The 24984-nt window shown below is 41.9% G+C and overlaps 2 protein-coding genes across 9 annotated transcripts; one reads left to right on the forward strand and one right to left on the reverse strand.

The window, feature by feature from the left end:
• Positions 1 to 24: 24 nt before the first annotated feature.
• Positions 25 to 13391, forward strand: mapk8a (mitogen-activated protein kinase 8a). 6 transcript variants are annotated; one of them, XM_046401776.1, is made up of 12 exons: positions 27 to 183; positions 3921 to 4087; positions 4364 to 4493; positions 4641 to 4699; positions 4833 to 4971; positions 6085 to 6250; positions 6514 to 6585; positions 7414 to 7596; positions 7698 to 7822; positions 7948 to 8011; positions 10396 to 10473; positions 11367 to 13391. In XM_046401776.1, exons 1-12 carry the CDS (start codon positions 148 to 150, stop codon positions 11540 to 11542), a joined length of 1395 nt encoding a protein of 464 aa, XP_046257732.1. In that variant the 5' UTR covers positions 27 to 147; the 3' UTR covers positions 11543 to 13391. The 6 variants fall into 6 exon arrangements, with proteins under 6 accessions (XP_046257736.1, XP_046257732.1, XP_046257731.1 ...); XM_046401775.1 differs by lacking the exon at positions 6514 to 6585 and adding an exon at positions 6953 to 7024; XM_046401779.1 differs by lacking the exon at positions 6514 to 6585 and adding an exon at positions 6953 to 7024 and having other exon boundaries at positions 11362 to 11514.
• arhgap22 (Rho GTPase activating protein 22) lies at positions 12665 to 24900 on the reverse strand. 3 transcript variants are annotated; one of them, XM_046401768.1, is made up of 11 exons: positions 24694 to 24900; positions 24346 to 24440; positions 19634 to 19830; positions 18768 to 18855; positions 16546 to 16674; positions 16152 to 16362; positions 15917 to 16049; positions 15753 to 15826; positions 15216 to 15337; positions 14093 to 15110; positions 12665 to 14003 (listed from the first exon to the last, which is right to left on the reverse strand). In XM_046401768.1, the coding sequence occupies exons 2-11, from the start codon at positions 24395 to 24397 to the stop codon at positions 13784 to 13786; spliced, it is 2244 nt and encodes a 747-aa protein (XP_046257724.1). In that variant the 5' UTR covers positions 24398 to 24440; positions 24694 to 24900; the 3' UTR covers positions 12665 to 13783. The 3 variants fall into 3 exon arrangements, with proteins under 3 accessions (XP_046257724.1, XP_046257723.1, XP_046257725.1); XM_046401767.1 differs by having other exon boundaries at positions 24346 to 24900; XM_046401769.1 differs by lacking the exons at positions 24346 to 24440; positions 24694 to 24900 and adding an exon at positions 21687 to 23473.
• Positions 24901 to 24984: the final 84 nt, after the last annotated feature.

The following is a 24984-nucleotide window of genomic DNA, read 5'->3' on the forward strand; positions in this document are numbered from 1 at the left end:
GTTACACCGATTTAACTAATCCGTCTGACGCCCAAAGGTGCGGTGGATCCCCGGCGGTAGGTGCGCTATAGAGAAGCCTGAGAAGGACGAACGACCTCGGCCAAACGAGCGGACTGAAGCCTGCTGCTGTCGGGCTGCTCCCCCACAATGATCATAACACTGCGGGCTCTCTTCGAACAAGGGGTAAGAAACCGTAGTAGACTCGTCTGCTCGCTGCGGGAGTCGGTGCTGGGACGTTTATCCATGCCGGTCTATTGCGCGAAGCTTGTCTCTGCAGGGCCCGGGGTATCTGCGCAGGGACAAGGATGAAAAAACAACCATCCAGGGCTGTCAGCTGGGTGCAGGGAGAATTTAAACTACTCGGCGCTAAGTTAACGTAATTTTACCTAATGTCCTTATTCAGTCACATGCCTTTGCAGAGCGTGACTTCGCGGTTACCCCCGTGGTTGTAGCTGAACTGATATGTGATTGTATCCTAACTACTATTCTGTGAATTTCTGCAGAGCCCGGTGCATATCGTGATTCCATAGTTTGCAACATGGACAATAGATAAGATGTGAGGGCTAACAGAGGAAGCAAATTATGCCCTGATGACACTTATATGCAGTTAATAGCCCTCAGTTAATTTACAGGAGGTGCAAATAATCACTGCAGCATCAGTGTTTACCCTGGAAACATTAGGCCCATTGGACATAATATGCCCATTGGAGCCAGTATGTAAATACCCAACCCCTACCCTCTTTAGGAAACACTGAAAACCTTTATCTGTCTGTTAATCTGAAAATAATTAGAGTTCCAATTCTAATACCTAGCTTGTCTGGGCTAAATTAAAAAAAAAGCATCCATATGCTCATTTAAACCGACTAAGTAGCCTCATTTAAAAGCAAACAGACCCGACAAAGAAAGAAAGAAAGATTCAAAATTCTTACACACATATATGCAATACTTGGCTTGAAGCTGTGTGCATGAATGTACTTCACTATATGCCCTTCATGTCCTTCTGTTTGCCTCTGTAAAGGATTTTGCAGCAAGGACAGAGGTGGAATATGGGTATCAGTTTCCAGTGCACTTTGTGTTAGTTACAGAACAAAATGGGAATGTCTTTTTGACTTGTGTGCTCGGTGATTCATAAACCTCACAGCCTGCCACTCCACAGAGAAAATAAATAGGCTTTAAGGAATATAAATTTCACTGCTATTACTCAAAATGCTTAACTCACTTAGCATAACTTATGTCATGCGCTGGTGAACAGAAATCTGGCCAGTATCTGATTTATTTTGATGCAGTGGAGTGCCTGTTTTCAGTGAGGCTGTTATCAGCCAGCTACAGTGAATTTAGAGCAGACAGAAAGAAAATCACATCTTGATTAATTATCACGTTTTAAACGGAAGTGGGCCAAAAGAAGTTTGCGTTTCTTGGTTGTTTTTTTTCTTTCTTTGTTTTTTTTTTTAGACAGCTAGAAAGGCAGGCGGAAGGAAGGAAGGATGGATGGAGTGGGTGGGTGTGTCTCTGTGGATGTGTGACGTGCTGCTGGGACGCATGCCCCGTGCGCACTGCGCGTCCCGGCCTGTCAGCAGCAGCCAGATGGAAACGTAGGCAAGTGAATTTGGTGAGGTCATGTATTTTTAAGCCGCACAACGGAATAAATCATCTTTCACTGGCGGCATAAACAAACAGTCCGCTGCTCCGGAACATTTCACGGCTGATCGGACCGCGGAAGGGATCGACAGCGCGCTTTAACGACAGAGGTAAGATGAAGACTCGCACCTCTGCTCCTCTGACGTGCTTATTGTTTGGCCGTGGGGGGAGGGTCGTGTGTCGCTGTGTGAGTCCATGCTGCGTTACAGACGTGGTTGTTTAAATACAGGCACTTTATATCCTTACCCTAAATACTCCTTATTTCACGTCGCTACAGTGTAAAACCCCCGCACGCAGTTTGATAGATCGAAGCAGCAGCAGCTAGTATCACCACCGTCCGCGCACCGTGTTTCACACACAGGCCCTGTCATATCACAATATGGGTGTCATTAGTACTGCAATAATGTCCTCTTGTACGGTGCTGCTGCTATGTTTTGGGGTTTCTTTTTGCATGCACGGCTCCTTTCTGATGCAGCAGCCCACAAGGTCTTTTACCCGCCGCCGACAAGACGAGCGTAGGGGTCGTGTGGCCAAGGTTAACACGCTCACATCGAGTGACAATAAATAACCGGTCGATAGTGGTCCCTCACTCAGGTGCCTGTAGTTACTGTGTGCCTGGGTGGTGCAGCAAGGTCTGTTTCTGTGTCTTCTTCGCACCGTTAACGTTTTGCATATGTGGATGGGAAACGGCTGCCTTGTCTTTGGGTTGAGCATATATATGTGTGTGTGGACAACTGGCGCATTAGATACATTCAGTATAATGCGTGCACGTCTGAGATTTGATTTGTAAGAGATGCACGCAAAAACACGAGCTCGTTGTGTTAATGTTAATGCTTTTTGTATTGGTTGGTAATGGTAATAGTTTAAATGAGTGTTTGTTCCATCGCATGTGTTGTTATAGACAAGTAAACGTCACCTAATCGTTTAATGTTGTGTTTCTGTGCACAGTTTTCCCTAGCATGTGTACTTTTCTGAGCATTTGCATTGCCAGTGCATGTGAAGCCCCCTTTGCCAGGATGTGGATTGTCCTTTTAAGTGTGGGCTTTGGAAGCCTTTCATTAAATGATTAAGCTGGAGCAGCGTGTTCACAGAAAACAGAGGTTAAGTCATTAGAAGACAGTGCACTCTAGGAATGACCCTGTTATATTTCTGCTTTTGCAAGGTACACAAGGCACTTAAGATGTATAACAGCGGCTTGTCTTCAAATGCATCCATCCACGAGGTGCAGACCCCATAGTCTAATAGTGTGTGTTTGATTTCAGAAGAATTTGTTGATGCAGGATGTACTTGTAAGTGTCATTATTACTTATTCCACAGAAGGGACACTAAGAATGCCCTCCATGCACTGGACTGACCTTAATTATCTTCATGGAGAGCCGTCATTATAAAAAAACAATAACTTTACAACACAGCAACAGATAACTGTACGTATGACCGACTGAACTGCACACTAACGGCGATGTCAACATAACTCAGATGAGCGTAATTGTCTTCCTGTCTGAAATATAAAAAGAAGCGGCATGTCTATTTTCATGATGTGAGGGAGGTGGATGTTACGTACGTCTTTGTGACGTTGAAGGAACAGAAGGAGAGCTGACTCATTTTATTCTGGCAATTACATCCCTCATATGGACTGTGTGACAGGGAGAGTGGAAGAATGGGGAGGGTGAGTTGTTGTTTATATAAGAACTGAGGAAGCGGAAAGGCTGTTGAATTTTCTCCTTTTTTAGATTTTAGGCGGGTTTTAATGCTAAATGGACCGTGTTCTGGAGTGTCATGCACACAGATAGGCATTTCTGTGTCGTGTGTTATCTGGGCTCACAGCCTCATGGTGCAACCTGACCCAGTTAACATGTGCCTGTGGAAGACCTGCTTGTAGAACTAGGCTGAAATCCTGGGCTGGCGTCCAAACTCACAGGAATTATCACCGGGCTTGGTTTTCCAGTGTGACATAGTCACTCTGAGAGTCATGTTTCAGATGATGGAGTAGACCTCCCTGTGTCCTGCTGTTCTGCCGCCACTGCTGATGATATCAAATCTTCCATCCTGGTGTGTTTGCTGAGTTGCTGAGATAAGGAACCGCAGCGCTCGCCTCAAGTGTGAAATTCAGTAGTGTCTCTTGTCCTTTATTCCTAATACTGCTTTCAGAGCTGGGTTTTTCATTTGATTTTTGAAATTTTTGCATTGAAAAGGTTAGTTCTATTCAGTGGCTGTTGTAGTGTCTGCGTTGTAGTCGTGGCCCTACTAAATATTTGAATACGTTTCCGTATTTGTGTATGCAGAGGACATTTTTGGATGCACAGAGAGCAGTAATCGAAGATTTTGCCATGAACAAAAACAAGAGAGAAAGAGAGTTCTACAGCATAGAGGTTGGGGATTCGACGTTCACAGTACTGAAGAGATACCAGAATCTAAGACCCATCGGCTCAGGAGCACAGGGAATCGTCTGGTGAGTGTTGCAACCTTATCCAAACTCAGTCTACAGTTACTTGGTGAAATATGGGCCACTGTTTCCAGTATGTAACCAGAACATTCCATTTGATTCAATATCACTTCAAGAAATTTCAATACAAATGTATGTAAACCATAGATTTGATCTTATTTATGTTGTTGCTTTTTTGTTTTTGTTGACAAAAGTAACTAATTTACAACCTGTGATGTTTAATACCTTTTATGCTGCATTCATGAGCATATTTTGAAATGATTCCCGGACTCTGTCCTCCAGCTCTGCTCATGACCAAATCCTTGAACGAAATGTTGCCATCAAGAAGCTGAGTCGACCGTTTCAAAATCAAACCCATGCCAAGCGGGCGTACAGAGAGCTGGTCCTAATGAAATGTGTCAATCACAAAAACGTAAGTATGCAAATATATCCACCCTTGTGACGTTGGTGTGATTTTAGATCGTTAATGGCATTTGTGTGCTTAAATGTGTGTGCAGCTCAGTTTGTGCTTTATTTTGTCATCATTCTCATTGTGATTCCTATCATTTTATACCCACAGATCATTGGCCTATTGAATGTATTTACACCACAAAAATCATTAGAAGAATTCCAAGATGTGTAAGTAACTAGACGTGAAGGGTTTGTTTCTTTTGGTTTCAAAGTATACAGCATAAAAAATGATTTCACTCCCTCTTGTGCGCTTGCTTAAATGCTTCTTGACTGCATGCGTGAACTGTTTCTGCTCTGTCAGATACCTGGTGATGGAGCTGATGGATGCCAACCTATGCCAGGTCATTCAGATGGAGCTGGACCATGAGAGGCTGTCCTATCTGCTCTATCAGATGCTGTGTGGTATCAAGCACCTCCATGCTGCTGGCATCATTCACAGGGTAAGCATCAGCTGTCCATGACTGCACCGACCAGCGCCAGGAACTGTTAAACCTGCAGGGATACTTGACACTGAAGTGCAAGGACAGTCAAATGGTGCACTATTAGATGATGAAAACAGTCCCTTTTAGTACAGCAAAACCCTCTTAAAAGTGTATTGGAAATATTATGTGTTGCTTTAGGATTTGTGTTAAAACATTGGTGAAAACAATGTTAACTTGTGTGTCATTTGTTGACTGTCAAACCTAAATTCAAAGCAAGCATTTTAATGTCCCTGAACAAAACACAGAATCTGTAGCTGCTGGTTGTTACAGACATCTGACTTGCATATTAAATAGGGCAGGTGAATGTATAATTTTCCCATGTGGATCAGTAATAAGCGGGTCTAAAATGAACGCTTCCCTTACGACTTACTGTTGCGCTTCATTGCAAAGGCACAGACCTGCAGCAAGTCAAGATCAGCATCTGAAACATGCAGCCATTTGTGTGTCTCCCAACTAAAGAAATGATGACAATAGAAAATTGAATTGTTCATAATATCTTGATAATGGCGAGTCACTTAAGAAATTTGTCAAACAAAAGCCTTTAAAGGAAATGTATCATCTTCAACAAAACATTCCTCATCAGAGTGTAAAAGCAGCCAATCTCTGAAAAAAAAAAAAAACAACCAAAGAAAATCAATATTGTAAAATGTGACTCGTTGCTTCTGTAAACTTGAAATGCATTTGCTCCTAACAAGCAAAACACTTCACCAAGCAATTTGTAGTGCAGAGAAACATGACAGAGACAAAAGTAATCTTTATAGATAAAAGAGCTGCTGAAGGAGCTGGATCCCACAGAATGTCAGCTGGATTTTAGTCATGATTTCTGTCTCCTGTTATCACTTGTACAGAGTATACTGAGATCAGGTGGTCAAGGTGTTGCAATGTGGGGTCCTTTTAGTCTTTTAGGTGTTAAAATTGTTTCTATATGCCACATCTCTTCATAAAGAAATCAGTATATTTGCTATTGCTACATTTCTGGCTTTTCTTTTTTTCCTTTTTTTTGCTATGTGGTTGCTTCTCATTGGCAAAGAAATTAACAATAGTTACATTTTTGTGTTTGATTCTCTGTAGGACCTCAAGCCCAGCAACATAGTTGTCAAGTCAGATTGTACGCTGAAGATTTTGGACTTCGGTTTGGCTCGGACGGCTGCCACGGGCCTTCTGATGACACCGTATGTGGTTACACGCTACTACAGGGCACCAGAGGTTATCCTGGGCATGGGCTACCAAGCCAATGGTTAGTGAATATCTATGTTCTGTATCCGTCAACCCCTGCTGATTTTATTGTTTTAGTCTATAAAAATGAATTGTTGTAAGTAGATTATTATAACTCATACACAGGGACCTGAAGACAAATCTTGTTACTAATATTGTGGAAGTTGTGTGGTGCTTCTTTACATAATGGACAGTGCTCACTTACTAGCCTCCCGTGTGTTCATAACCTGTTGTGCATCTTCTCACCTTCTTACTGGCTTTGTTTACTGGGCTGCACTTCGCTAGTGGACATATGGTCTGTGGGCTGCATACTGGCAGAAATGGTGCGCCATAAAATCCTCTTCCCAGGAAGGGACTGTATCCTTGGGTCTTCTTCACTTAACAGTCTTCATAAAAAGTGTTGTGTCGGTTTTTGTCTTGAATACAGTATTTTGTGCCGGGCCACGGGCCAGTGTAACGTGCCTAATTTGAAGCTTTTCGGCAGTCATGGGCTGTAAATTTTTATCAACGCGTCAGCTTTCAGTTTTTACTGCTCAGTGCTGCATTTCTCTCTCTCTCTCTCTCAGTATATCTGGCTGATGCTGCATGCTCTCCATTTTCATTTCCACACATCATCATACCACTGCCATTCTTTTTGCGTTCTCCTCACTTTTTTGTGCTTTTTGTTTTTCTCACCATTTTGTTTGCATGTCCACCTCCCCGTCATCTAAACGTCCACCTGCAGTGGATGTATGGTCAGTGGGCTGTATAGTGGCCGAGATGATCAGGGGAAGTGTGTTGTTCCCTGGCACTGATCGTATCCTTCCCCATCATTGATTGATCCCTTTGTCATCACCTCGTTCTGTGTGACGAGATCCAGCACCATCCAGTGAGTTTCCTGCTGTCACTTTGCTGCCCATTGTCAGCTTTTCCACACAACCAACGTGACCTCCATCATTGCTCTGCTGTACCCACTTATTGTAAAACATCAGACAGTGAAGATACTGAGAGGGTTTGTGTGATAGTTATGTATTAGCTGTATCAAGATCATGTGATGTATACAGTCTGTGTGTGTATAGATTACGTAGGTGTTTGTGTGTGAACCTCAAAGAAAGCTAAATGTCACACTGCTCTAATGGTGTGTCACAGTATGTGTGGGGGAGCGAACAGTGTGTGTGGCCTGTTCCCTTAACACTTCCACTTCAGACATCGACCAGTGGAACAAGGTAATTGAGCAGCTAGGCACTCCATCTCAGGACTTTCTAATGAAGCTAAACCAGTCAGTAAGAACGTACGTAGAAAACAGGCCACGCTATGCTGGATACAGCTTCGAGAAACTCTTTCCTGACGTGCTCTTCCCTGCCGACTCTGACCACAACAAACTGAAAGGTAGCGTGTCATCATCATGACAATAAATAAGAATTTGAGAATTTTGAAGATTTGTGATTTAATGGCACAGCATCTTATCTATTTCTTGTTTCTCCCCTCAGCGAGCCAAGCTAGAGATCTCTTATCCAAGATGTTAGTGATTGATGCCTCCAAGCGCATCTCTGTAGATGAGGCCCTGCAGCACCCCTACATTAATGTTTGGTACGACCCAGCTGAAGTGGAAGCCGTAAGTGGATCGCCTCGTGATCCGTAAATGGGCCACATGAGATTTTAATTACATCACTTGAAGTGGAAAGTTGGCATCACTTTTGTATCACGAATGTGCTATTGAATCCATTTTCTCTTTCACAGCCCCCACCGAAGATCCTAGACAAACAGCTGGATGAGAGGGATCATACTGTGGAGGAGTGGAAAGGTTAGACGACATACTGAGATTATTAACACTGTACTCAACACTTGACTTTTCGCTGTCAGTTTCAGTGTATTGTTTACCCTCTGGCTCCTGATGCTGCACAGAAATTAACCACAGTGAGAGGTAACAACCTGAGAGGTTTCATTCAGGAATGTTAAAAGTGGATAGTCTGATAACACACTTTTATTTAGAAATTTAGTTGGGTGTCGGCACTGTTTTACCGCTTTGAAATCCTGCGGGCTGTATATTTTGTTCAGCTCAAAGTGGAGCACAGCACATCACAAGTGTCATTGCAAGTTTCCTTTGCTAGTTTAAAGATTGCCTTACTCAGATAGTAAGATACGCCTACTTAGGAGGCTTCACAAGGCACGTACACTCTACTTGTTAAACGGTAGTGACAGACAGATTAGCTCTGACATCTCTTATTGTTACTGTTGCACCCACCTGCAACCCTACTCTATTAATCAAAATAATTTTTATCATCTGGCCTGTGATAAGATGAGATAATCCTTAAAATAATCCTTGGGAAATTCACAAACCTAATGTGCATGTTTTCGGGACTATTTGAGGAAGCCGGAGTCTCTGAAGAAAACCCACATGGGCACAGGGAGAACATGCAAACATGCAACAAGTAGAAATACCCGAGGTATCCGAATGCCGAGATATCTGATCCGCACTCATCGCTTGGCCTGTCACTCACACACACACACATGCACACACACGCACACACACACAGCGATGCATATCAGCCGTCCTCTCAAGCATTCACTCATATGAAGTCAAGTGGAGTCGTTGATGGGGCAGAGGTTGGTTTGACATAGAAGGTCCACAGTCCACATACTTGTCCCTCAGCAAGTCAAGTTGTACTGTTAAAATAGCATTGCATCGGGTGCAGGTACACCTAATTTTTAAAGGAAATGAGAGTTGACACTCTGATTAGTTAAATTTATGTTACACCCAAAGCTCACCTATGAATAATTAAGAGATTAAATACGGTACTTTTGTGTGATGTGCCTTCCTTTGCACCCAGGTTATGCACCTTTTGTCAGAGATGCTGTAAATGTACCTGTTATGTGTTCCACACAGATTTTCAAATTAGGTTTTAAATAGAGTTTCAAATTAACAACCAAGCCAAGTGGTTAATTTAGCAAAACCCCTGTTATATTAATGTGCAACTGCTTGTCACTATTAAAGCTATCCACTATATTTAATACATTCAGTTTTGTGCAAATCAGATATGTTTATAATGAAATAGAAAGGTTCAGCTGGTATGATTCCATGACTAATTCATCAGTGGTGACATGATTATTTTCTATTCATAGAAAGCACAGAAATAAACCATGTGTAAAGCAATCCAGTGGAACTGCCAGTGAATGTGTAGACAGGCAGTCATGTAGTCAGAGACATTGTTTCCCAAGGAGGTCTGTATCTCCGCTGTAGTTGCCAGAGGGTGCGTTGCATGACTTGAAATACCCTTTTAGAGCCTCACAGTTAGTGTTTTCCACTGTGGGGAACCCGATTCGGTGGCACATAGGAGGGTTTAACATTGTGAAGTAAATATCACTTTCAGTTGAGCAGCAGGATGAGCTCATCCTAACCCCCCTGCCAGGTGATAATGACCCCTCACTCATTTTTTTGAAGGGTCACTGCAGCACAGCCGGTCCAAATTAGAAACATGCTGCTGTTTGGACTGTGCGGTACGCACTATGCTTTGACTCTTAAGGAAAAGTGTTTCACATAGTGTCATACATACACTATATAGATAAAAATATTGGCACACCTGACCGTCACACCAACAGGGATTTTAATTACATTGTATTCTAAATACACAGACAGCTTTGCAGCTGTAGCAGCTTCCACTTTTCTGGGAAGGCTTTCCCCAAGATGTTGGAGTGTTTCTGTGGGAATTTTTGGCCATTCATGAGTATTAGAGTATTTGTGTGGTCAGACACTGATGTTGGACTAAAAAGTCTGGCTCAAAGTCTCCGTTCCAGTTCATCCCAAAGGTGTTGGGTGGGGTTGAGGTCAGGACTCGATGTGGGCCAGTCAAGTTCTTCCACACCAAACTCCTCCAATCATGTCTTTATGGACTTTGCTTTGTGCACTGGGGCACAGTCATGCTCGAAGAGAAAAGGACCTTCCCCAAACTGTTACCAGAAATTGGAAGCATAGCATTGTCTAAAATGTCTTGGTATGCTGAAGCATTAAGATTTCCCTTCACTGGAAGTAAGGGACCGAGCCCAACCCCTGAAAAACAGCCCCACAGTACATCTAAATTTAATGATAAAGAGGTGTGTCCCAATACTTTTATCTATATGTTGTACATCAGTGAATTCTGTCAATGTCTACTTGCCCCTCTTAAACTTTTCCTGCTCTTTCATTTGTAGAGCTGATTTATAAGGAAGTGAGTGAATGGGAGGAGTGGACAAAAAATGGAGTGATAAGAGGCCAGCCACCTCCTTTAGGTGAGTAATCATTATAACTTTGGTAGATAGGAAGATGTGGAAAGGATGACTTTTATTGAATCTGTGCTGTTGGTGTTTTTTGGAAACACAATATTCATCGAAGGAGTGTTCATGTGGTTTTGTTTCAGAAGATTCTGACACTCACTCGATCTTAAAGACTGAATAATGCTCATACTTTTTAGTTTGTGTGAAGCTCACTGAATGCTTTGCATAGACAAACAACACAGTAAGAACTGTGATTTGCAGGTTTAACCTAAACATCTATGTTAATTACAAAGTGAATAAATGAATAAATGAAAGGTTGAGGGAAAAAAAGTTGAGAAGTTTGAGAATGTACTACTAACCATTAACTATTTCACTGTTTCATCGTGAAGTATAGCAGTGTATGAAGGAAATTTGGGGGAAAAAGAAAAAAAAAATGTTACTAATAAATTGTTAATATTTCCAGGATAATGGATGTAATATTTTAAAAATGAAAAATAATTCAAAATATTTAGCAGGGGATTGGCACAGAGGTGACACATTGTGCAGACACAGACCAGCAGCTTTAATTGTAATTTGTAATTGTACAGTATGTTATCCTGCCAGGGAAAAAATAAAAGATGCACATATAATCCATTCTATCCAGTCATAACATATTGTACTTTAATATTTTTTTCTTAAAATTCTGGAAATATGCTCAATTGTTTTTTCCTAACTTCATCGTATCATAGTTATCTTAACGTACAAAATATGTTTGATAGGTTTGATAATTGAGATTGAATTTTTGGACCAGTTTTCAACTGCAACTGACCTGCAAATGATCAAGGCAATGTTCAATTCAAATTTAAATCCCGTCTGTCCTGTGTATTTCAATGAAACCTATTCGTTGACGTGTGTTTTTCGCAGCACAGGTGCAGCAGTGATCGACAGCCCTCCTCAGCCCACGTCCTCCTCCTCTTCAGCCAACGACGTCTCATCCATGTCCACAGAGCCGACTGACCTGAGCAGCGACCCCACCATGACATCTGAAACAGACAGCAGCTTGGACAGCCACACCTCTCTGGGTGCACTGGCCTGCTGCAGATAACGTACACATAAAATACACACACACACACACACACACGCCTACAGACAAAAACAAACCTGTCCTCATCAGTGTGTTTGATGAGAGGGTTAGGCCAATGGAACTTCACATGTTAGTTTGTAGAGCTGCGCTTTTAATGTACAGTTTGTTTTGATCTCCCCAACACTGCTGTAAATGATTGTCATTTGAAATTGTATCATTATTACTGTATTTTTGCTGCAAAGAATAAGAGTAAGTTTTGATGTGAATCTGTGATGTATGTTGTGAAAGAGAGGGATTTGTGTGTACTTTACACATTGCCGTTTTTTTAGCTGCTGCTAAACAGTCAAATAGTATGCTGTTAGCACTGCAGTGTTATGTTGAGTATATTTTGGAATCGTTCATTTGGAATTTTGTATTATTTTAGGGACGTTTGAATGAATCTACACCAGTTCTCTCTTTAACAGTAGACTATAGCACATTTCATCTTGGATCCAATTGCAGACAGATGATTTTATTTTGATATTGTTCATCATCTTTCTTGTAGAAAGCATCCTTTGTTTTCTCCAAATCAGCTTATTTCTTAGTATCATGTCACCTCTGAGTGTGTGCATCTTGTCAGGCAGTCAAATGGTCTATTACCCTGACAGTTTATTTCTTTTTTACTATAGCATACTGTTAATTGACTGTATTTTATTCACTTAGATGTAAATTATAGGTGATGGTCTGTTGGATGAGGAAGAAAAGGGTGAATGTAAGTGGATAGAAAGGTTGGCCTAGTGAGGAGCCAATGATTACTGTTAGCGCTGTAACAAGTTAATATAGGCCACTCCACTGGCTAGAGTGAGTTCTGAATTTGGGTGCTGTCACCAGACAGAGTCAGAGTCAGTCACTTTACCCTTTTGGCAGGTTCTTTCAGACATTAATCACAGTTGTCTGATATTTAACATATTTAATTTAAGTGCCCTTACTAAGTTCAATGATTTTCAGTCCTGTCTGTGGCAGATGCCCCTCTCTTGCGTGGTGTATCTTTCTGAGTTCTACCTCACACATGCACACACACTGAAACATACTTTTTTGAGAACACAGTTTCATGGCACGAAACATTTGAAAGAAATGCGGAAAAAAAGATCCATTTTTTTCTGAATTTGTGTTATTTATTTATTTATATATTTATTTATTTCAAGCTAGGAGGCTTCTGTTGTATGAAATGTACATTTCATTCAGGAGTACCATTTAAATGCATTTTGTTTCGTTTTTTTCTGTGCAATATAATTCATAGATTAGTATAGCCAGTGAGTGATCTGTACATTTTATTGTAGATGTATGTATGTTTTCTGAGAGTCAGGAAACAGGCATTTGCTACCTGCCACGATAACCTTTGGATGTATTTGATGGGTCAAATTCCCAACCTGTCCTTTTGCCCTTTTCATGGATGGGCACTCCAGGCAGTAACCCCTAGCATCAGCTCTTAGAATGCACCTCGAGGATTGTGACACGTCCTGACCCTTTGTAGGACACATCTTCACTGACTGTTGTGGCTTCCTCTTTTTGTGGTTTTCCTCTCCTTCATCTCCTCCAAAAATAGAAAACATAGAATAGCAGACGCATGAGTTTTCTCTGAGCTAATCTGGTTTTAGTGCAGGTACATTTAGAGGAAAGAAAGGAAAGCCATTTAACATTACTGAGATGATGCTGCAATCCTCTGATGGTTTAACCAAACACTGACAGCACAAAACCCGCTGTGGTGTTTTGGTAAGGCCAGTTGTGTGAATTTTGGATCTGAAATTGCCTCACTATCAGACTAATTATACACATCAGAAATGGAAACTGTCTACCTTCAACTCCAACAAATAAAAGAGTTGAATTTTAATGTCTTTCGTTGTTTCTTTTACTGTCAAAGCTTTCTGTCAAGAGCTCTGAGGGGGGAATGAACAGGGCAGGTATGGGAAGACTACCTCACATATTAGGCTTTTTCTGCTCTTCTACAGAGGAATTTAGTCAATAAATAATCAGCTACATGACCTATCTTGTATAATAGTGTGGGATTTTGTGGAATGGTTAAATCTGCTTGGTCCAGAGGAGTTCTCGTTTGGCACCGGCACTGTTCAGTGGAGGCACAAGACGGCTGTACTAAAGAGGACACGATGGCAAATAGTACTGCACTAGAGGTATTTGGTCTTCAAAGCTTTGGGGCTGGCTAATCTTCCCAGTAATAGAGCTTCTTCTCCATGGATGGACCAGATAAAGGCAGGTTGGTTTGGTCTAGTTGGTCCGTGTTGCTCCTGTGGTCAGATCTCCAAGGGTTTTGAAGAACTCCTCCATCTCTTGCTGGAGAAGAACATTTCGGTTCTCTGCAGCTTGATGGGCCCGCTCTGAGTTCCTGAGTCGGATCTCTAGCATGTGAAATTTCTTCTTCTCCTGGTCCAGCTCCTCCTCAAGGCGATTTACTCGGGACTGGTACTTCGAACAGGACTCCTCCAACCTCAAAGAAGAAAAAAGGGGTTATAATTAACACTTCATGCTGATTTCAACTGGTTATTTGACGGGAAATGACAAGCAACTCATTCTTACTTGCGAATGCAAGTTTCGTAGCTTGTCCTCTGTTTCTTCAGCTCCTGCTTGAGCTCAGTCAGCATGTTGGTGAGGCCTTCATTTGTTCCTGTGAGATCAGTGTCAGTGCCACTTGCACTGTGATCCAGTGTGTTTTCACTGTCAATCACCTCTGTGGGTCTCTCTTGACCATGCCCTAATTTTACTGTCTTATCGCTTCCCTCTGGCTCAGCCAATGAGATCTCAAAGGACATCCAGATGGAGGAGGTGTCAGCAGGCAGGCTTAGACTGGAAGGGGCAACATTGTCATAGGCAGACAGTCTGTGCGATTGGTGGAGGGCTCTGTGAGACAGGGAAGTTTGAGGAGAATCTTCATCAGAATCTCTCTGTGAGTCCTGAAGTGAAAGAGTGGTCTCTTTAAGGGAGAGGGTTGAATCCTTCAGAGAAACAGCCGAGTCTTTAAGTCTTTCGCCTGATGAGGTGGTGCGCCTGTGAGCTCGCAGGGATGACAAGCCATTCATCAGCCAGTTGCTCCCACCAGTTGCTGACACATCCCCTGCTGACCCCCCTATTTTCCCCCTTGGCCCCCCAGATGCTGCACTGCCCTTGAAGGAGCACCTCCAGGAGGGATGGGCTTTGGACTGTTTACTGGGGCTAACAGCTACTTCACTTCCACCGTTTCCTTCAGTTTTGCTATCTGCTTTTCCATCCACTTTGTCCTCTGTCTTACTTTTGCCCTTTTCTTCAATCTGACTGTCCTCACCCTTCTCTGACACTGTAATGGGGTTTGGTGCAGTGAGTTTACTGTCTGTAGAAGGGGTGGTAGGTTGGGCTTTCTCTTTAGGAGTTTTGGAGGCTGTATCTGAGGAGGGTTGGAGGTCACTGTCTTCTTGTGAGACCCATTCCACTCTGCACCGTTGAATAGTACTTTGCTGTTGCTGCGGGGGGATGTTGGTCTCACTTTCTGGCTCCTCCTGTTGGTAAAGTTTGGTGTGTTCACTGATCAGCACAGTCATCAAGTGCTGCACCTGTGAACTTCCTGTTTATAATTACAAACACATACATACACTTGCTTGAAATGTTTCATGGAATTATACATATTGATTGGAAAGTAAGTTTAACATATGTTGACATCTTCACCAACCCTCCATCATGGTAACTGGGTCCTCCACCCTGGGCCGAAGGATATTGGGTCCAAACACAGTGGCCAGATTCTGAACAGTCATCTTATTCTCACTGGAATGAGACTGTACTTCATCAAGAAACCTGAGCAGATGGAACCAAAAGCATAACTTATTTCCACATATGTAAAATCAACAGTGTTGATAGCTTTGCTTGCTTTTGTTTTTATTCAGAGAAATTCAAATTGATGGAAAGGAGGACTGAGTCATGATTCTGGCTGGTGTGTGGGCTCAGCTTTATATAGATACAGAAAGCAGACAGGACAGACAGGATATACAGCTATACAAACTCAAAGTCAATCAACGTGATGTCACTTCCCCTGATGACGAGGATGTGGGTGTAATTAATGTTTTTCTTGTATGACAGGGTGTCAAATGCTCAATCATCGAAAAAAACAGTGAGTGGGAAGTCGCAACAATAACAAAACCCATCAGATTAACATGAGTGCGCGTAACAATTACTGATATAGACAGCAGGCGACAAGATTGCGTTTACTCACTTGCAGATGTATTTAAGGAGGTTGTAGTTGACCTGAGGAAGGGATTTCACCTGTTTGCCTAGCTCTGAGATACCCTTGAACAAAGAGATGACATATTTATTGCCAAGTCAAGAGTTTGCAGATATAATAGAGTGAAGTGAAGTGTTACACAGACATGTAATTACCATTGCTTTATCCTTGGTAAGAAGCTGAGCACATGAGAGAAATTGTGTGTATTTGGAGAATGGGATTATAGGCTCCGGCAGCTCCCGTATGTACAACTTTAGCAGCGATGCCACTGTGTGGACATCTGTGGTACTGTAAGAGAGTGGACATAAAGAACACTATCCAGCAAAGATTATATATAGACAATAGTTTGGCATGCTGCTATAGATAAAATGCCTCCTCTCAATGCATCACCTGTCAAAAACTGGCTTCTCGCCACGGTCAAACGCATCCTGCAACTCTCGAACATGATTGGTCTGCCCAGGAGCCCTGAAAAGGCCCTCTTCCTTGAGCCCGTGGTCACGTATGAAACACACACACTGTTCAACCAGCACAGGGACCAGTCGCTGAGGGCCACACTGGGCTTTGTACAACATTGTCTCCTCTAAGTGCTGCCCAAACACACCTGCAGTCATGCAACACAGAAAATTAATCTCAGTCAGGTCATTGAAAGCTCAGAATTTTTCTTTATGTGTACCAAGAAGATTTAAGTTCCTTCTTTGAAGCATTCATAATTTATTTTAATTAATTATAGTAAAGAGTGCTTTTCGTAGCCATATGTGTATATGCATATGTTTAAGAATTTCACCTCCTCCGAGTGGAGCCCATATGACTCTTCGTATGGCTCTGACCCATTCCTCCATGTCACTCTGAGAGTTGGCCATCAGCAGAAATGATTCGTGGCTTATACCCGTCCGATCCTTTTCTCCAGTCCCCCCTGAAGACACAATCATTTTTCATTACCTTTTGGATAAACAGGAAAAAAAATGACTAGCATATCTCAAAACCACTGTACTTCAAAAACGCAGAAGCATACACTGAACAGGTGATGCTTTTCCAAAGGATTTTACTAATCACATAAACTGTATCACCTCTGTAAATAATTGGGCATCAACAACTATAAATATCAGTATTTTCAATAACCTTAATAGCTCCAGCACCCCTGTTAAGTACAAAGACACAGACATGCAGCTCTTCCTCTACTTCCTGTGGCTGCACACAGCGTGATACCACCCAGTTTGGCATTTTAGTTTGACATTTTAGTTTATTTCAGATCAGCTTTGATTACACTATGTGATATTCCCTCTGACCTGTAATCATTCGCTTTTTGAAGAGTTCAATTGCAGATGTAGTTAAAAGCATCAAAACTGCTATTCATAAAATGTTCGTATGTTTTGTACAGATGAAAACTTTGAAAACCAATTGGAAAGACAGAGTGGGGTTTTTGTGAGTGGATTTGGTAGGCGCTGTATGTATGTTGCTGTATGGACTATATATCAGTACCTGCATTTATTACAAAGTCCTGCGTTGTGCTGCATAGTGTGTTGTGTGTGTAAGAAATGACCCAGAAAGAGTAGTGTTCCCAGTAGACACCAGCAACTGCACCGTGTCTCTCACTCTGTCTCTTTCCGTTCAGGACCTTTTCCTCTGCATCTTTTCACCTACAAACTTTCTCTACAAAGTGACACACATGTTCAAACACCACACTGGTGTGTTAACATGTTGTACCACAGTGACTTCAAATTTCACATAGTTTGCATGGCTTCCAGCCATTTCCCAAAGCACATAATTTTGTTTTGTTTGTGTTTTTATGTGTGTTTTGCAGAGAACCAAAGCAAAGGTAAATTATCATAATGGGCATCTTTTTTCTTTTTTTTTTATAACCAGCAAATATGATTGTCATACTGTTGTGAAATGAAAACGTTTATGTTACTAAACAATATGTATTAATCAGCAATTCCGGATAATTCAGTATAGTAAGCAGTCGATATCATATTGTACTATTGTAGCATTTGCTAACTGAACAATTCATATGATGCTGATTCAGGCAACACCTCGTCAATTTTCATCCATAGTAAATGACTTAAAACACATGTTAACTGGTGCATAAACACAGAAGCCACATACATAATAAAAACACATAACTGTTATAGTCTAACACAGTAGGTGTGACCACATCTGCTAATGGTGCAGTGTGTTCCATTTACCACCGCGCAGCCCCGCAGTAGCTGTTAAATCTGCTGACATTCATGTAATTTATAAACACAGCAAGTGTGTTTGTACCCTGTTTCTAGGACAAAGAGAATTCTTTTTACGGTCTCATGGAATAATACATGTTTTTCTAGAGTTCGCTTCTGCAAGAATTCAATTATACGCTAAGAAAGCCAGAGCGAGAGAGAGAGATAGATAGATGAACAGTTCAAACTGCTTTCAAAAGTACATCAGTACTTCTCAGAACAAATGTTGGCAGATGAATCTGTGATGATAAGACGCCATTCCATGAGAGCCAAACAGAGGCACCACCATCACAGCCAGTAATGGTAACAGTAACTCCATGCAAGTACGACTTCCACCTTCTTTCTTTATTTACTGTTCTTTGTGTAATCAAGCCTGCAGTGTCAAGAGCAGAAATCAATGAAGTCCTTGTTTGACCCTAAGACTCATGGCTGTCACCGTCACATCCCTTCTGTCGTTCTGCATATTTCATGCATGTGTTACAGCTTGTGACTCACGTAATTATGATTTAATTCTGTTTTTTCACCTTCATCACTTTGGTCAACAAGGTTTACACAAAGGATATGACCTGCTGAATGTACAGTAGGATCACCAATTCAACAATCATGATGCTCATGAACATGATCATGAGAATTTCCCCACTAATAAAGGCCTATCTTTTCTTATCATCCTGTTTTCTGTAGGTTTTAGTGAAACATAAAATTAGTTATAAAAATCTAAAGTTAGCCAGGTATTTATTCTGCTTGGCAATCTGTTCAGCATCACTTGAACAGAGCTGTTACAATGCCAACTCACCTGGAACAATTTCAAATAAGTGGCGACCAGGTTCGTCCTGATTGGCAGGCAGCTCATTGACCTGACTGCCCTGGAGAGGAATACAACCCTGTTGGAGACATTACAGAAAGGTGTGAGATAGACAGACAGAAAGACAGACTGACAGACAGGTATCAACGGTATTCAAGGGCCAAACAAAAAATCAATGGGTGCTTCTGGAATTGGACGTGTAGTGCATGTTAAACATTGTAGGGTTCTGAGTACACTGGTCTCTGGGCAGCCGTCCAGCAGAGGGAGGTAATGATGATGGAGGGAGGGATGACTCAGGGAAACATCTCTTCATCTATTTATCCCTCTGGTGCTTCCTGATGTACTTGCGTTTGTGATCCTTCCAGCATAGAGAAGGTCAAATGTCACATACTAAGTGCTTACAGCAAAACCACAGGGCAGCAAGTTACCATATTGTCAGTGTGTGTTTCAGCGCAATGACAACACACTACGGCTGTAACGGGGAGTGTTGCGATGTTTCATTGTCTTTAATGATTTTTGTGTGAAAAATGAATGGATATGTTTCCAGCTATAGTTTTTACAACCAAAATATAAAGATGGGTGTATGAAAATAATGGTCATGTAATGCTGAAAATTGCTTCATTTCACTTGAGAGCTAAAAAATGTATTTTGATACCTGATTTAAGCAAATCAATAAGCTATTTACAGATTTAAAGTAAAACACAAAGTGGATCAAGTGGCCCTATGGGAATCTTGAAAATGTATGATGCTTCCAACCAGAATGAATCCAAACACGCAGCAGTGCAGCCTCTGGGATCAACAGGTGACCATCATGTACCTGGCTTGTATGTATCTACGTGTATTTGTGTTAACGTCACCTGTGCCTTGGTTTCATCCTGGTCCTTGTAGAAATACAGAGCTTCAGTCCTCAGCACAAACCAACGCAGCTGCCAGTTTTTCATGATACTCCGCTGTCTCTTCAGCCACCCTGCCTTCAGAGCTTTCTCCTGATCCAGAGGAGAGCAGGGTCTGGAGAGCCGAGTCAACTCCCCAAGCACCATGCTCTTGGACCGTGCTGCATGGACATACACACAGAGATGAAGGGAATTTGTAGAATTGAGTGGATCAGGAGAAGACTGAGACAAGGAGAGATGACAGAGGACACATGCTACTTTGGGATTTTCTTTCTTTTATTCTTTTTGCTATTATTAAAAAAAAAAAATCACAAGTGGTTTCCATTTGCAGCAAAAATAAGCTGTTTTCTATCCTATAACATTTTTGTTTCAGATGTTAACGAGGGCACAATTATTTTGAATTCACCGCAGTATGGAGCTTGCTTTGAATCAGGTTGTGCTTTAACTGCTACAAGCATGGATTATACATTAGCATAGGTATGCCAAAGGTATAGAGTGAAAACAGGGACAGTAGAGTGATCCCAAGGGAGAGGGAACGAGGGAGAGAGATGAACAGAAGGCACAGGGAGAGGAGAGAGAAATCAATGACGTCTTTTTCCTGTTAATTGCATCTTGCTTTCTGCTGAGGACAGCAGGGAAAGTATCTGCAAGAACCAAGACTGAAATCTCTCTCTCTCTTTCCCTCTCTCTCTCTCTCTCTCTCTCTCTCTCTCTCCCTCTCCCTCTATTTCACTTATCAGCTCTCTGTCTGGACTTCTTATTTTATTTCTCCCCTTTCTGGATGTCCTTCATTTGCAGTGTCATGAGTGCCGGGAAGGGATAAAACTAGAGATGAGGCCGCACGAAGCAGCCATTAACAAAACCGTATGCTGACAGCAGAAGAAAGCAGGATCTATAAATATAGCAGACATAGCTACGCCTCTCCTACATCTTCAATAAAGAATCATGAAATCTCAGAGAGGAACTCTTTTTAAATTTACTGTCAGCAAAGAACAAGTGAGCATACAGAGAACTGATTCATTAATGTGGAGGCAGCACATCACTCTCGCAGATGGTTAAGCTGGAGCTAACTGTTGTTTATACTTCTGGATGGCCAAATCTCTACCAGTGTCTGATATTGTTTTATATGTCTTAATCTGAAAAAAAAAAAAAAATAGTAACTATATCCGTAAAATAAATGTTGTCAACTCAGAAGTACAGTAAAGTCAGGTCAAATACAAGTATGGTACCTTAAATTTGCACTAGCAGTACCTAAGTAAATGTACTTAGCCATATTCAACCACTGGTTCCTATTGTCATATTAATTATCAAAGGTAGAGTTCCCCCCCAAAAAAATATTCTCTCTCTCTCTCTCACACACACACACAAATATCTTCTCAATCATCAGCTGTAACACACAGAGGTGTGTAGCAGTGTTTGTAACTGCAGACAATGACGCTGGCCTCTGCCTGTATTGTCTCAGTATTTTGCTGTCTTCAGGACATTTTTGGAATCAGTGAGTTTACAAACAGCACCTGATAAATCCTGCATAGTATACATTTAAGGATGCATGAGTGGAGAATTTTGCTTGATCGCAATGGAGAGAATTTAAACTACTTTATTTACTGTTGGATAGTTTAATCTATCTTAGAATACATTACACTTTCAGCTTATGGTAAATTTTGCACATGTAATCTGAATCTGTAAAGTCGCTACAACCATCAAACAAAATATAGAGACGTAGGAAATCTCAAGCAGCATTAAATGCAAATAGAATTACAAATGGAACTACAGTGCAAGTACCTCAATCTTGTACAAAGCTGTAAGTACAGAACTTGAATAAATGTACTAAGGTGCATTCCAGTACATTCAATGTACTTTTTTAGACAACTGCTGTAACATAACAGTTCAAGAGGTAATAAGAGGAAAGAAAAAAAGAAAAAATGTCCCCATATTGATGGTTATTCAGCTGCTCAGATAATGGAGAGAAACCTCAAACACCAATAACACCTTCCCATAAGGCCTTTCACTACTTAACTGCTTTAGGATTCTTGTCTTGCAGCTAAGCTTTTGAGCGCAGGTCCAGTTCTGTGATGCTGTATGAGTTTGCCTTCAATGATGCTGCATTAAAGGGTCAGAGGAGAGCAGAGCTGGGAATCTAATCAAAGGAGAATACCATTACAGCAAATGAGAGATGGCAAGCGCACAAATCGTGGCAAGCAAGCTGAAGAGGCTGCCTCACTCTCTTAACTGTGTTTATAAGGAGAAAGGAAAGGCACTTTTCCTTCCCATCGTCCTTTATGGTCTTACTTTTTGCCTCTGGCTTTGAATAAGACAATGACTGCCGGGGGAGAAATGAAACAACAACTCTCCCTAAACATCCACAAAATAAGGAGTCCTTGAAGCCGCTATATGACAGTATTTTGCTCTGCTATCTCAATTTTCACACAAAAATGGGAGATTAAGTTAAGGAGATCTTGGATCCAAACAGACCTTTATCCTCTGTTGATACTCTGTTAGTCCATTTTTCTGTGATTAGTTGGCAACTGTCACTACTCCCCGAGCAGCCTGAAACAGTGTGTGTCAGCTGTCTACAGCAAGCACCTGCTGCGAAGAGCACAGCGACCATCTATACTCTGCATCGTGATAATCTTGGTGCCAGGAGCTTCTCTTGTGATTTACAGCTTCCTTATTCATCCTCACGCAGTCATGTGAGAGGCATGTATATGTGGCGTCCCGACTTCAGCAGTCACAAGTGGATTTTATCCTGTGTTAGAGGAACTATGTTTGACGGTCAGCTGTTGTGATTTACACGAGTCGAGAGCCCCACATTCCTTTCAGCACCTCTGATCTTTCTGTCACCTGCTCAAAGCCGCGCCAACCAAAAACTATCCCAATCAACGCCGGATAAATGGAGTTGTGGTCATGTGCTCAGGTGGGAACTTGTCAGGTTGCAGACCATTGTTGGAGGGAGGATTATCCCTCCAGCAGCCATGTTTACTACAGCTCACTGTATCTCCATTAAGATAAAATCCTCTGGGAATGTGGACGGTATAATCAAGAGACAGGAAGGATTACATCACCCTGTGGTAGGACCTGTTAACTGCTAGCATTGGACATAGAAGATAAAAGCCTCAGCACTTCAGATCATGCAAAAAGCGTCAGGTCACTGAAGATAACAGTAAATCAAGATTGCAAAATGACAGATTCAGTGCTAACACGGCGCTGCTGCACCTTTTTGATGGCAATATCAATGAAAGCACTGACAACAATATTAATGCTACAGTATTACAAAGACAGCATGACAGATGGACCTCTGCAGAGGCACTGAAGGGAGGGAAAAAAGAGATGGAGTGAAGAGACAAGCATGGAAAGACAGAAGAAAGAAGGAGAGCAGAGGAGGGATGGAGAAAAGAAAGGTGGGACCGTGCTTACCCCGGCGTGCCTGTTTTATCTTGGGGCTCAGCATGGTTACCGTTGCTGTGCTGCTCCCTCTCACAGAGACATGATTGCATCCCTCTGCTCACACACTATTCCTCAAACACACACACACACACTCAGCGCCTCTCGCTGCTGCCTCGCCCTGTTACTCCTCATCCTCTTAGAGAATCTCTCTCTCTCTCTCTCTCTCTCTCTCTCTTCCTGGGCTCACTGTCTTGCACTTGGACACTGTCTCTGTCTGATTTCATGCACACACACACACACATACACAGGCTTACGAGCACTTAAGCACACTCTCTCCTCTTCTGCCCCACCTTCCTTTCGTCTCACTCCTCGTCTGTCCCACCAGCCCAGCGTGATGTTCACGTACCTTGAGCCCTGCCCACACTCTCCCCCCCTCTCTCTCCCCCTCTCTCTCTCTGCTCCGTCTATCTTCATTGTTCTGAACACTCTCAGTATCAATTTCTCACCATCTATAAATATGTCTGACTGTATGTCCTCTGTCTTGACACCCATTTCTTTATGCCACCTCCCACATCACTGCACAGTCTTCACAATCCCTCCAGCTGTTTGATCATGAAGATTTGATTATGGTCTCCTCTGTACCTGAAGTACTGCCACAGATCAATACATTTGATTTAACTGACACCATTCTCACCATTTCATGACTGACGCAGAACGATTGCCCAAGTCATTATACTGTCAGTGCATAAATAAATAATAATAAATAAATACTTGATAAATTTGGGTGGATGCGTATTTAAAACTGACAAAACTCATACTTAGTGTCCTGATTCATTTAGAATCGGAGGGGAAATGCCAGACTCTGTCACTCAGCAATTTGTATGGTGAAAGCCACAGCACTCAGTGGGTGTGATGTTCGTGTATTTGTAGTGGATGTGATAAAGCAGATAAATCCTGCGGCTCAAGAGGCTGGATGAGACTAAAATGCAGCATAGAGACACTGCTGGAAAGCACTGCTTCTCATAAGAAGAAAATACTCATCTCACACATAACAATCAGTGAATGACAAATGGTTACCAATTTCCACTGGCCTACTGAAGGCTTTATAAAGGCACTGTAGTACATTAGTAGTAAAATAACTATAAAAAAATCTTCACTTTTATAAAAATGCAATGCATACTTACAACAGAGAAAACATGTAGACCCAGAGCTTAACTTTATATGAGAGGTCAGACTGTTTGATCATAAAAAAATATGAAATATCACTGAAACAAACTTAAACAGAGCTTTACCTGCCAATTCCTTTGGTTTATCACCGGACAGAGGAGTCCTGGATGGTTTCATGGCAGTGAACTATACGGTGTATCCTTCTCCACTGGGGCCATTTCTTGAGTCACAACACACACACCCACCCACACACACACACACACACACACACATAGGGTCTAAACAATGGCAACACTGACATCTCAGTCATCTACTTAATTGATAACCACTAAGGAACAAATCAAATGACAGTCACATACCCAAGCAGAAGTGACTACTATAGCTTGCACCATGAACACACCAGTGACGTATGTCTGAAGAATGTGATGTGAACAAAGGAAGGAAATAAAGACAGTCATGGGAGTATTACTTGCCATGTCATCTCGGATGGGCAGACCAGACTCTCTGTGCTGCACAAGAAAGCATCAAAGTCCGGAGCAGCTGCTGTGATACTGTAGGTACTGCTTTACAGGGAAATAAAACACAGCTGTGCGATCTGCTCCTGCTGTCCGCCTCTTTTTTAGTCTGTCGCTCACTAAAGGAAGTGAGCTGCCTTAGTGGAGAAGTGAAAATTGCTGACTTCTATATAAAAATATTGAGCTTCTCCCACAGATGTTCTTACTGTATGTTTCCCCCCCTTACAAGAGTGTGAATTTAGGGTTCTG

This window comes from Scatophagus argus, chromosome 10 (assembly GCF_020382885.2).
Source record: "Scatophagus argus isolate fScaArg1 chromosome 10, fScaArg1.pri, whole genome shotgun sequence".
Taxonomy (NCBI): Eukaryota; Metazoa; Chordata; class Actinopteri; family Scatophagidae; genus Scatophagus; species Scatophagus argus.